The sequence below is a fragment of the Syngnathus acus genome, chromosome 22 (genome assembly GCF_901709675.1).
Source record: "Syngnathus acus chromosome 22, fSynAcu1.2, whole genome shotgun sequence".
NCBI lineage: Eukaryota > Metazoa > Chordata > Actinopteri > Syngnathiformes > Syngnathidae > Syngnathus > Syngnathus acus.
In genome coordinates this window covers 6,160,934-6,174,172 of record NC_051106.1, presented here as the reverse complement: position 1 = coordinate 6,174,172, position 13,239 = coordinate 6,160,934, and the positions used below count along the sequence as shown (strand labels likewise).

The following is a 13,239-nucleotide window of genomic DNA, read 5'->3' as shown; positions in this document are numbered from 1 at the left end:
ACCGCATATTTAGCTTGAGAGTCGCAACTAAAGTAAAGAGGATTATTTGTTTCGGCATTCCAGGAACACCTAACGACGTCAGAAGAATGGACACACGAAAGCTGTTTAATTATTCATTCAACTAATTATTAATTATTTATAAGCATCATCAATAAGCTCGAAGGGAAAACATTTCCTCACTTTATCTGAGGCTGCAGTGGTGAGCGAAAAGAACAGCAAGGAATGCAAACACTATCTTTTCCTCCCACATCGGACTGCAGTTAGTGGTTTCACACATAAAACACACATCAGAGACACAAAGGCAAGTCTCAGTTCATGTTATGACACTTTTTATCTTTGTCAAATATTTTCAGCCGTACACACGTTTAAAAACACCAAAGATATGTGAAGCAACAGATTGCACTTTTTTTTTTTTTTTAAATAGGAATGAACTCCAGTTTTGTGCCATGATGCTGCTATTCTTTCCTGTGCAATGTTATATCATGTGCGATACAACATTTTGTCAAATTTTGCGTCACACGTGATTTTTTTTCCCTATACCAGATAACTTGAGGGGGCAAGCATTTGTATTGATACACATTCATCAGTATCACATTTCAAATAGATACATGAACCCTGACAGTCCCTTCATATTGTTCAAGCGGCAGTCACTACATAGCAATGAAATGGTTTACAGTAAATGTCAAATGGGAAAAAAAATACTGTTAAAAAAATGGCAAAATACATTTTCAATGGCTGATAGAAACTGAAAAAACAAAACAAAAGAAGAATCACAGATGATAGTCAGAGCAAGAGAAATAAACAAGACAGAATTAGAGATGCAAATAACAACGCAGCTATCAATAATGACAACATTAAAAATTAGAATGTGAAGTCTAAGACGTACACTGCTTGGTAAAAGAGATTACGTCATTCAAAGAGCAACCACAAAAAAAAGGCCATGAGGTTCTCATACTGTCATGCATATCGGATTTTTTTTTTTTTTCATTTTTACTACAACTCTCAAACATAAATACATTTTCAAGCTCTAACAGTTCTATGTCATCATACACCCACAACTGACTTGCTAAATTATAAATATCATACCAGCACGGACAGTGACCTGAATGATTTGGCACGGCAGATCCATCCAAATTTGGACATCTGTTATTTTGGCCATAGTAAGCAGCAGCCTATAACAGCTGGGGGAAAAAAAAAAGGCTTAGTGCAACAAAAAAAAAAAAAAAGTTGCAACGCGGCATGCAATGTAACCTGCACGCATATAAAACATCTCTTGGCCGTTAAACACACATTTAAGAAACAATGCTCCTTGATATATGACTGGCTGGGCTCTAACAACACTAGCTAGTATTTTTTTTAAATGATACTTTCTTTTTTAAATCAATATTTTCTTGGAGTAAAAAAATACCTCATTAGCCTTATCTATCATACAAATGAGGACATGTGGACATAATAATCAAAAGTGGAAATGCGGATATACACTTTCAGTCAAGTGCCTCAGATTCCAGCTGCTCTACAAAGGCCACATGAACCCTCACCTCCCCAAATTTGGTTTGTGTCCTATGTACAGTATATTTAAGCACTTCCTCTCCACAGATACAAAGCCAGAACCGCCGGACAAGGAAGCGAACGAGCGGTTCTGTCCGAGCGCTCTGAGTAAAGGAAGATGGTCTCGGTTAGAGTTCTCCGGCTTTTTGGTTGCAGCCGGTGCACACGCGCACGGGGTGATCCCAGCCGCGTGACGGCACGGCGCGACGCTCAGCTGAGCAGTCGTCGCACACGCCTTGGCCGCAGGCGCGGCAGTGGTGCTTGGACAGCTTGGCGGTGAATTGGCGTCGGCAGATGTGGCAAGAGAGGATGTCCTGGTCGGGCACCCAGTAGGCGGGACGGGCGGCATCTTTTACCAGGCCTTCGAGGAGCATAAAATACCGATATTAATTCAGGGTCGTGCTAGCAAAAATGTTGATGGCATCAAAGGCTCATTTGATCCAGACGGCCGTGCAACTTTAAAAACAAGAATAATCTCTCATTTGTTTCCTTTTTTTTTTTGTGGGGTGCTCATCGTACATTATCATTACTGGCGGTTTGTTTATTGAAAGCGTCTCAGTGCCACGATTTCCATATGGCGGCGGGCTTTTTTCGCACATCCACTGTCGCATCTGTGACAGCTGGCTGACTCCGAGGGGGAATGGCAGAAGACCAGAAGCGGCGTGTCAGACTGAAATACTACTTGACTCCGTGTGATTTCCTGTCTCATTTAAAGTCGTCGTTCTGTCGCTCCAGACAAAGTGCAACAGAGTGTCGAGATAAGTAAAGAAGATGGATTGATTTTTTAGGTGTGTAACTGGAGAACACACAGCACGCCAGAAAATACATTTCTGAGCAACATGGTGAGTGTCCAAACGGAAAGTGACATTCTTTTAACGCTACGGGATGTTTCCTGTCGTGAATTTGAATCACCGAACCCTCTGCAGGAAATTGTTCCACAGGCGCTACTATGAGTGATATTTAAATGATGCAAAAGAGTGGATTTGAAACGAGGGCCTTTAAAATGAAATTAACTGAGCAATCGAGCATCTGCTGAATCTCTCGATTACAATAAGACGGCGCAGTTAATGTCGGGGCTGAATGTTAAATAGCAGTGCTTGAGTGCCATAAAATCTTTAAAGGACGTCTCAATTAACGACTTTAGAGACCATATTATTGACATTTGAATTGAGAAAAACTTGGAAAATGTAGTCACTATCGTCCGCAACAAAAAATTGACACGTTAATTTTCTTGCAGATTTGCAGGCTGATCTAATTTGAGAGATGGAAACTGAAAAAGATCTCACTACTTGAGTGTAACGACGATACGCCTCTGCCACCAGAGGGCAATGCACGACTACGGCCATGTTTACAGAGTGGCTTACTCGTGTTACACAACAATCCTCTCGAGGTTTTGCTTTGGGGCAACACTCACCAAGCGGGATGTCAATAGCGGTCACAACAACCCCGATGGTGTTGCTCACCGCCTCGCCAACCTTCCTCGCAAGCGTTCCGCCTTCTTCCTCGTCCTCCTCGTGAGCTGCGTGAAGACAAATCTCTCACTGATGTGTTCCGAAGGAAGTGAGTGGGGATGTGTGACACTACCTGCGTGTGAGGCTCTCTGCTCAAAGCACACGTCGCACACCCTGACAGGGCCGAGACCCCAGCCTCGTTCGGGGACCGGGGCCGCTTTGGAAGAGCAGCCGTCGCAGAAGCCCTCGCCACAGGCACGGCAGTGATGCTTGGTGTCGTTCTCCAGGAAGACCGCTTGACACTTATGGCACAGCTTATGGGAGAGATAAACAAGCCGCTATTATTGACTAAGTCTTGTTTTGTAATAGGTCGGGGGAAGGAGACGTCATGTCCACATTTTATCTTGTGAGTGCACATAAAGATTGCGTAACAGGCAAGGAACACCACATAAACATCCCCCGGGACACAGAGTATCGTTGGGAGTCGTGTTGAGGGTCGCTCACCAAGATAAGGGAATTGGGTTTCCAGTAGGTGGGGGCGATCTGGTCCGTCAGCCAGGAGGTGACGGCCTTGGCGGGCTTGACGCCGAGCTCCGACACAGACTGGGCCACCAGGTTCACGCCATCCAAAAGACGCTGTGCTGCGTTGCTATTGTCCTTTAAAAAGCCCTCCGACTGCACAACACAGGCATTCGATTACTTCGTCACGACAAAATGAATCAATCAATGTGTGGTTATTTGGGCACGCTGTTGCCTGTTGATGGCTTGTCATGTTGAATTTAATAGAGAGTTATTGACTACTATTACTGTCCTGCTGCAATGGCGTGCTGGCGTCTTGCTATTTATGGATCTGGTACAGCTATCCGGTTCCAGCCTTCATCCCGACAATCGGAATCTTGATATGGTAAAGACGATTGCGGCTCCCTCGTGGGACTAACCCCCGAAATTTGAGGGGTCAATAACTCCAATTTATTCATAATTTATTCATAATAATCTAATTGCCATTTTATTGCTCAGTATTGAGATTGCAATACAGGAAATCAGGTCGTCACATCTTACCCCTGGCCAAACGTGCTGGATTTCAGTGCGGACAACGGTGTCCACTGGGTCCTGGTTCCCGTACCAAAACTGACGGCTCCGATAGATCACTCCACAGTGGGGGCATTCGATAACATACCTGAAAATGAATGCAAATTAGCCACAAAGAATTGGGCAGAGGGGAATGAATGCTCGATTGGTTCCTCCCCATCTACTCACCCGGACCAGGCGTATTTGGCGAGGCCCATCCAAGGAGAGTCTGAGGAGGCTGAAGTCTTCGGGATGACGACGACTTCTTTGCCTCCTTCGTAACAAGCCTGAGGTGACGCAACAAGCGGTCATTTTACGTTTCATCCTAGACGCCTTATCAGGCCGAGTGAACGTAAGAATTAAGATATAATTCCCAGTGCTTACCTTACAGGTGTAAATGCGATTATCATGCTGAACGGAATAGCGACAACGATGCTTTGCCTCGTGGCAGACCCCTTCGCCCAGGTGGTTCATGCTGTTTTTGCAACCGGATCTGCGATGGCAATCGGTGGGTCGGAACGTTAGAAGGCATCTCCAAACAGCAGGAGGCGTAATTTGGAATTGAACAGACACTGACCCACAACTGAGGCACAAGCTGGAGCAAGTGAAGTACTCATCAGGGAAGAAGCAACTGTGGGCTACCAGCTCGTCTCCGATTTCCCCACTGAAGCGCTCACTTAAGGCCTAGCGGGAAATCAATAAGATAATACTACAAAACAACTCAAAGCTGATTTTTTAATATGAATTGTAAACTGGTTGAGAAGTTCCGGTCTGTAACTGCTTTTATTATGCAAGTCCTACCAGCAGAGCTTTGAAGATGACCACAGGGGTGCGTGGAGAACGTGTGGCGTTGCTGTCCAAGAGCTGCTCCAGTTTATTCTGCAGGCCGCAGAAATCAGTGGGCGGAGTGAGAGTCTGCGTGCCCCAGTACTGAACAGAACTGAAGGCCTCCGGGAAACGGGAGACCTTTTTAAAACGCTCCAACAGCAGCCGATCTACTGATTCGTGTGATTTATCTAAGACAGAAAACAAAGTTGGAGTTGAATGTGTGTCATATTTCACACATTGTGATATGGTTTTTTTTTTGTTTCCACAATAAAAAATTGGAACGGCCCGGTAGGATCAAAAGGTACGCCTGGTGTAGCGGAAGCAGAATTCTTACCTGTGCCGAGGAGCTTAGTGTGGACGGTTTCGTGAAAGATAATCACAGCAGGACCCAAAGTAGAGAGAGGAACATCCAGACCGCAGCGAGCCGTGGCGGCCTTCAGTTCCTTGGTGAAATGCTTCAAGTAGGCCTCGGAGGCGTCCCCGAGAAATTTGAAAAGGTCGTCGTGGAGGCGGTCGGCGTGGGTCCGGTAGATGATGAGGTCAGAGATGGCAAGCACCTTGAGCAAGAGACGGGTTCTCTGGCCCTGTTTGGAGCTGTTCCCCAGCAGCCCCTCTGTATCGATGACCACCACGTTATGGAGGGGTCAAAGGCCGCCCACACGCCCACCGTGCAGGACTCTTGGGTGGGAGAAGTTTTGAACACCTCCCTGCCCATGAAGAAGGTGTGGTTGAGGGTATGGGATTTGCCCTCTCCGGTGTTACCAAAGATGGAGACCACTTTTAGGAGCTGGCCGGCGCCACAGTTCAGTTTCTTCACAAATGCAGCCTCATCTTTATCTGCAAAAATTCAAATCAAACAAATAAGAATTTGATTCACTTTTACGACGCACAATTTCTGCACAGCTTACCTGCATTTCCTCATTTTCATCAACGAGGAGGAAACTGGACACAGTTTCCAGACTTTTGCCCGCAGAGACTTATTCTCATCAGTGACTTGGAGGACAGGCTGAACAGAAGGTTCCACAGACTTGAGCTCCGTGTGTTTTGGTGGCGTTAGATACGATACGAGCTGGTGTTTCTTCTTGTTCCCTCCGCTGTGAGTTCGCTTTTGACATTCTTGGCACATATTTACTTTGCAGTTCTGGCAGCGGACCACCGACCTGCTACGTTTGCCATTGTCCCCTCCTTTGCAATTGTCACAGTAAGGGACATAGCCTGAGCTAATCTGGAGCCGCCTGTGTTTCTGGAGACGCTCCTGACTGTGGAGCTCGAGGTCACAACGAACACATTGCAAGGTCCTGCACTCTTCACACTCAAAGGCGGCCTCCTCCAAGCCACCACAGGCGTAACTTTCTTGACATGTTAGACTCGTATTGACTCCCTTTTCTGAAGATGATGAGCCATGCCCACTCATCGTTTCTGACACTTTAAAAATAGAGCTGATTGCCTTTTGGAAAAGCTTTGACTTTAGCACCAGCGATTTCCAACAGCACTTTTAACGTTAAACGTGTGATAAATAATTCTGGCTAAAGAATAAACAACAAAGTCAATTTAAATTAGCTGCATTCTGACAAGGTTAATTGTTTCTTTTGTAAACAATAAAATAAGGTATTTTAGTCGGTGTGCATTTCAAGCATGTAAATGAACAATTTCCTAGTAGTGACACAAATAATACACCTGACTACCAACAAGCAGTTAGCTAGGTTGTACCAAAAAGTTATCACTACATACACAGATTGCACATTTGACACAACAACACGAATAAAAATATAGAGAGACGTGTACGAAGCCGTTAACAAACCGAGAAAAACAAGCCTTGTGAATGTGCAAATAATGCTAACAACAAGCTAGCTACCAGACTGGCCCGTAATCATATCATTAGCTCGCCGGCTACACGATAGATATTCATCGGCAACAAAACAAGAAACACTTTCATTAAAGCTAGCGGTTCTGTTCGAATTGGAGCTTTGTCTGAAACAGCGCAGTCGTTTTCCAATCGGCGAGCCCAACAACAAAATGAACAGCAGCCAAAAAAGAACAGCTAGCAACATACACTTCAAAACATCAACAAAACTGCGGTCAGTCGATATCAAGAGCGGACACGATCAAAAGGGGAGGGGTGTCCTCACAACATCGTTTTAAAAGTCTCTAAAAAGTGAAATCCTTTTTTAAAATCCGCCCGAGCCGTGTCATTGTTTTGTTCTTAAATCCCCTCCCAAACAGATTTCTCTAGCTACGTTATTTTGTCGCCAGGTCAGATCAGCTGATCAGATTATTTTCAGTCATAGGGGGCAAAGGAGGGCGGGGCACTGTTGCATCATGGGAAGTGTAGTTTTAAGACGGAAAATAACCAAATGGACAAATGGTCAGGTTTCATTTATAGATTAGGTAAAAATAAATAAATAGACAAAATATATATTGATTAATTAATTATTTACAAAGTGATGTGTGAGTTAAATCTGAAAAAATACTTCTAATTCTATATTTCATGATTCATTATTTGTTAATCAAACAAAAAAAGCAATTGTTAAAACGCATACGGGTTTTATAAATTACTGTGCTAATTAAAGTAAATCTCCAAGTATTTTAGCAAGTGTAATAGATTAACAGGATTGGAGGACATGCCCCAACCTAATCTTTCCCACAGTGGCTGACTTTAAATGGCCTTTGTCTTGCAAACAAGTACTTCAAAGTGTCAGCAGGTGGACCATTTGTTCCCAAATAACACTTGCGGGGTGCTGCTTCCCTCCAATTTTTTTCAATGACAAAATCTCACACCACTTGTTGTTTTCAAATTGGAAGTTAGCAAGAAAAAAAAAACGTATGCTGTTCCATTGTGCATTTATTACACACTTTAATACACAGTTACAAAAATATAAATGACAAAGAGAGTGACAAACAACACAGAAATTCAAGGAAATAAGACGAAAGAAGTATGCAGCTTCATAATGTCCATTTTGATTTGTCCAGCTCATAAATCAGCCAATCATGAGCAGGAAAATCAGGGCAGCCATACAATTCTAAGAAGTATAACCCACGAGGAGCTGCATCAGAAGGCCAAAATGTTCATAATCGACAAAATTTCCTCACATTGATTTGAACATTCGCCTCCATCCAGATTGCCAAAACGTCTTAACGCATTTCACCAAACCGAGCTTTTGTTTTTTGCAGCATTGTGCTTGTGCTTCATGGCAGCAAAGATGGCGTAGTCAAACACCTCTTTGAGGTGGTGCTGGGTCAAAGCCGAACACTCCATGTAACCGTAAGCTCGGATCCTCCGTGCCAGGCTCACGGCCTGGCCCGATGCCACCGGTCTAGCACGCCGCCTGGCCAGATGAACAAGGATGTTTACATCATGGCAAAGGTCAGACTGTGTACCCACCAGAAGAATGGGAGAGCTGGAGTTCCATGCACGGATCTGCGGGATCCATTTGCAAGCCACGTTGTCAAAAGAAACAGGATTGACCAGGCTGAAACACAGAATGAAGACGTCCACGTGTGCGTAGCATAGAGAGCGAAGATGGCCAAACTCATCCTGTTGACAATCATAAGCACAAATTCATACAACATTTTGCAAAACATTATCTTGTGAGGTATTTACCTGTCCAGCTGTATCTATCAATTTAAGTCGTGTTTGAACTCCATTCACATGAACCAAACCTGTGAATTGAATAAATATCAGTTGTGTTCCTTTTTTTTTTTTCTAAATGATATTATCCTACCAGTAAACACATCGAACGCCGTCTGCTTGTATTCGCTGTTGTACCCGTTGAAGATGTAGCTGATGATCATGCTCGTCTTCCCCACAGCTCCATCACCAACCAGCAGGCAGCTCAACTCTTCCTTTGGCCAGCCGGCCTTCTCATGCCACTGAGGAGCATGCAGTGCCATCTTTAGTTTTCTTCCTATATTCCAAACATCATCGGCGTGCCACACCACTCAGTCCGCTCAGCATGGTCACAATACTGTAATGAAGAGGTCTTCAATTGCCTCCCCCCCCAAATGGGAAGAAGGACACTTCCAGTTCAAAAAAACAAAAGCAGCCAATCAGATGAGTGATCCCAAACAGTCACTGTCCAATATCATTTGCATAGTCACGCCCATTTTAATTGTTTGACGTGTTTCTAAATAATAAAAAAGAATTTCTCCTCACAATAAATAAGATGAATAAATAAATAATGCAAATAAATCAGTGAATTGTGCTGTAAATTTGAACTAACAATCCCAGTTGGTCAAAAATAATGAAACAAAGGATTTCAATAATCAAGCAAATGAATATTATGTGTGGAGGAGGATTTACGAGGAAAAAAATATGAATTTCGCTCTACTTCCATAATGCAATACCAGTTTTGGCCAACAGAGGGAAGTGTTGCTCTGGTTTGGAGACAGTACAATACAGTATTGTCAGAACTGTGGCAAGGAATAAAAGTTCACAGTTGAGGACCTTCATTAGTAGATTACAACGTTTTAAAAAAAAAAAAACTGTGCCATAACCGTTCATAAAGGTTTTATGACGGTAACTGCTTAACTCTGGAACGGAAAAATATGTCTTGGAACGGATGCGGTTCCACAGCTTTGTCTTACCATTTGTATTGTGATTGATTCTTCTTGATGGATAACTCGCCCAAATGGTTATAGTCGAAGAGAATATACACGCATTGTAAAATACGTGGTTTAGAGCTGCGGGAAACGTTTAGGGCTGAAATTATGACTTTAATACAAAGTGTTGTCCCTTATCTGTCTATTCCTGCAGGAAACTGTGCGTGCATTGTGTTGTAAGGTCTGGGCTTCCTGTTTGCCGTTGTTTCAAATTCAATCTTTCTCTCCCACTTTTTCCCACCACCTGTGGTGTTGCACACTTTTGAGGTAGGGGGGCAACATCTGGGTCCCCATGTTGCAAGCTCCCATGGGCCACTACCAGCTGTTGCTTACAATACTGTTCCTCCATTCAAGGTAAAATGTCCAACACAGGAAATAGCCCTTACCACCACAATAAAAGCCCATCCTGAGCCTAAATGGCGTTGGACCAGTCAGCTCTTTTTCTTGCTGTGCGAGTTTGGAAACCTTGCAGCAGATGTCAGCAATGCGCCGATGAGCATCTGCAGCCGCTCTCTTCATGTGAACATGTTGTCTGGAAATATTTTCACATGCTCCTCGGAGTGTGGCTTTTAGTTGGGTTGTCTATCCTGACATAGATTCTAAAATGCCATCTGCTTAGTCAAGGTCCATATAGGAATGTAAAAAATCTTTCTGACAATTTGTGTGAATTCAATAGAAGAATACCAGTAAATTGGTTGCCATGTTTGAATTGTAACACGCAAACATGCTTATAACAAATCTGACAACAATGGAGAAATCTGTCAGATAGGTGTTAAAAGATTAAGCCCCACCCTAAGCCTGAGATCAACATGACAGACAGCACACAAAACAAGTGACTGGCATAAAGATGAAGTGATCAAACCTCCATTTGCATAACATCACCCCCCATAATGTCGCGTTAAATCGCCGGCCTCTTAAAGGCTGGCTGCGGATTACCGAGGGTTGGGCGCTTCCATCACACGGAGACAACGTGTTCTGGAAATGGTTCTTTCTAGACGCAAGGTTTGACTTTTGAGATCTTGGTTGGGGTTCTGCACACATTTGAACCTAATCTGATTTGACATTGTTAATGTCATGAGGTCAAAGGGCTCGACCCGCTCGCTTGATTTCTGATGGATTAAGTGGAGTGCTTGCTTTAATTGCCCTCTATACATTGCGTGACATGTGATCATCACTGATCATCCAGAGTTCACCCCACCTCAAGCTTCGGCCGGCTTCCACATGACCCTGAACCGCATAAGCGGGTATAGAAAATGGATGGAGGCATTGCGTGACAATTGCCTGACCCGTGTTTGGATAAACCTCCATTGACATCATCTGGATCTTTTAACCTGCTCTTATTATCAGACAATTCCCCCATTCTGATTAAAATTAATTTCTCTCATAATGCCGTGGGGTTTTGACAAATAAAAAAAGTTTTGTTTTTTTCATAACACTACTGATAACTTTTGAATGGGAACTAGCTTAGGGTAAAACAGCCTGTCGGGATTTTGAAGTAAGGTGTTTTGAGGTCCTTGTTGGCCACCAAACAAGCATCCCTGTCAGTTCAGGCACTCCTGCTCCATTTAACCCTGGCAGGAGTCCAGAGGCGGCAGGTCTAATCCTACTTTACCCTCCAGAGACCACCACAGGGGGTCTGCCCCTTTTTGACTCGTAGGATACGTAGCAGTCCTGCTCCGAAACCCTGCAAATATTTATTACCCTGTTCGATTATTCAATCTATTTATTTTATATGTATAGAAGTATATTTCTGAAAGTCAATTTTGTTAACATGACAAAAATAAAAGGATTAAGTGAATTAAAGCCATAGTTTGTTGAGCGCTTGCTGTTGTAGTAGTTTTGTCTTATTCAAGTGAACCCTCCCAGAAAATAATTAAAAAAGGTCAAGCCAAAGTCACGCTCATTTTCTTTCTTCCCCCGCCCTACAAAGGCTTGTCTTTTGCATGCCTTGTGTATCCGTCATCATTGCTTAGAACTAATTTAACCATGGGCTGTCATTCTTTCTGAGAGACTGTTTTCCCTCGCAGAAAGGAATCATTTGATGTTCTTTGACTTTTCTAAGAAACAAGTATCAAATTAGAAGGCTCAAACGTTGTAACAAACATCCATCCATCCATCTTCTCTACCGCTTGTCCCCACGGGGGTCGCGGGCGTGCTGGAGCCTATCCCAGCAGGGGAACACCCTGAACTGGTTGCCAGCCAATCACAGGGCACACAGAAACAAACACTGCAATGAAAAAAAAATTGGAGGCCTTAACATGCCTGTTTCATATTTTGGGTTCCTTCCACGTTCCACAAAATGCATGAGTACACAAAATTTTCCATGAATGTGCGTGTTTGTCTATATGTGTCTATAGGCTCCCCAAATAAGTTTTGTTTATAAAGTCCAAAATTGTTAGTAGGAGAACAGACAAGTTGTAAACGTAATGTTTTGGAAATTGAGTAAATCACTGGTGTAATTATAGAGTGCAACTAAGCTACGGCAGCTGCAGTCGTGATAGCGAAGGTCTGAGCGTGTGGGAAACACCAAGTGGCTTTCCGTTTGCTCGAGAGAAAACACTTGAGAGAAAAATGGCAGGAAATCTCCAGGGTATTTTTGCTCAGGCTGACAAAGTGGTGCAAACATGAGACACGGAGACGTCCCGTATTTGGTTATTGGTTTTTGAAATATTTGCTTTTTTTGGTTTTAAATGATAAGATTGCGCAATACGGATTTGTGTAATCCACCCAAAAAAACAACCTGTTGCTTAACCCACATTAAATCTTAAATATTGATAACACATTACATATCATAAATAATATTATATTAACAAACAAGGGCGGATTCAAAATCACCACAAAAAAGTTGACATATCTCTGATTTAAAAATTTGTTGCATTGCGATTTCCCAAAAGAGCTGCCAAAACGAATGCATGTTTTTAAACTAATTGAAAAAACCCCACTTAATTTGGCCATCCACTGCAACGAAATCACGTGCTTTCCCGTTTTCCCTTACTCGTGTTCTGCAAGGGTCAGTAAAAATGAAACAGAAATCAAAACAATAGGACCATAATTCCAGCTCCTGCTTTATCAGTTTCATTTTGAGTCACACATTCTCATCTCATGAAGGGTCTGCCTGAAGAAGCAGAAGCTCTTTCATTTTCCCAAAGCAGGTTCACCCATGATGGATGGGATCTCGAATTATGACGCAAGTACACAGACCTGCTGTAGTCTTTAATCTAACATGAAGGGGACAGAAGCTTGTGGTTCTGATGTACTGATTGATGAAATATAAAACCGGGATCGAGGGGGGGAGACTTTCGAGTGACCTTACATCATGACCCATTAGGGGTCTTCATTCTTTAAAGGGGATAGACTCCATTAGCAGCCTAATCGTCTCCTCTTTAACTCTTCCGTGCACTTCCAAGCAAACCTTTGGCCTTCCGCTGACCACGCCGCGGTCAGGGGTCAAGGTTCAGGCCTGGTGCATATTAGCATGCAGGTGGTAAAATGGATAGAATATAAAATGTTTGTCACCCACAGATTAGAAGTTTCTCCCCTTGCGTCATGTCCCTTTTTTAAAGTCTCGTCATGCAACTAAAAGGATAAGCGAGACAAATGACCTTAACCGAGGGGAGTTTCAGATACATCATGTGCAACATTGTGTAACTGCGGCTCTTTTGATAACATTCACACAGAAGGGAGTCATGAAACATCCTAGTGAGATATACTAGGCTACAGTGATCATTGAAAGACACTCCCTAAA

General features: G+C 43.3%; 2 protein-coding genes across 2 annotated transcripts; both read right to left on the bottom strand.

The window, feature by feature from the left end:
• Positions 1–312: 312 nt before the first annotated feature.
• On the bottom strand, positions 313–7,171 carry LOC119116384 (zinc finger FYVE domain-containing protein 1-like). Its single transcript, XM_037241702.1, is given in 13 exon segments — positions 313–1,909; positions 2,963–3,067; positions 3,133–3,313; positions 3,504–3,674; positions 4,059–4,176; positions 4,257–4,354; positions 4,452–4,560; positions 4,645–4,751; positions 4,869–5,083; positions 5,230–5,535; positions 5,538–5,732; positions 5,797–5,853; positions 5,856–7,171. Coding segments are annotated over 13 exon segments (2,349 nt in total). The 5' UTR covers positions 6,310–7,171; the 3' UTR covers positions 313–1,676.
• A 546-nt stretch (positions 7,172–7,717) lies between these two features.
• Positions 7,718–8,907, bottom strand: LOC119116383 (rho-related GTP-binding protein RhoV-like). The gene is made up of 3 exons (XM_037241701.1): positions 8,618–8,907; positions 8,497–8,555; positions 7,718–8,430 (listed from the first exon to the last, which is right to left on the bottom strand). The coding sequence occupies exons 1-3, from the start codon at positions 8,784–8,786 to the stop codon at positions 8,038–8,040; spliced, it is 621 nt and encodes a 206-aa protein (XP_037097596.1). The 5' UTR covers positions 8,787–8,907; the 3' UTR covers positions 7,718–8,037.
• Between the last annotated feature and the right edge of the window lie 4,332 nt (positions 8,908–13,239).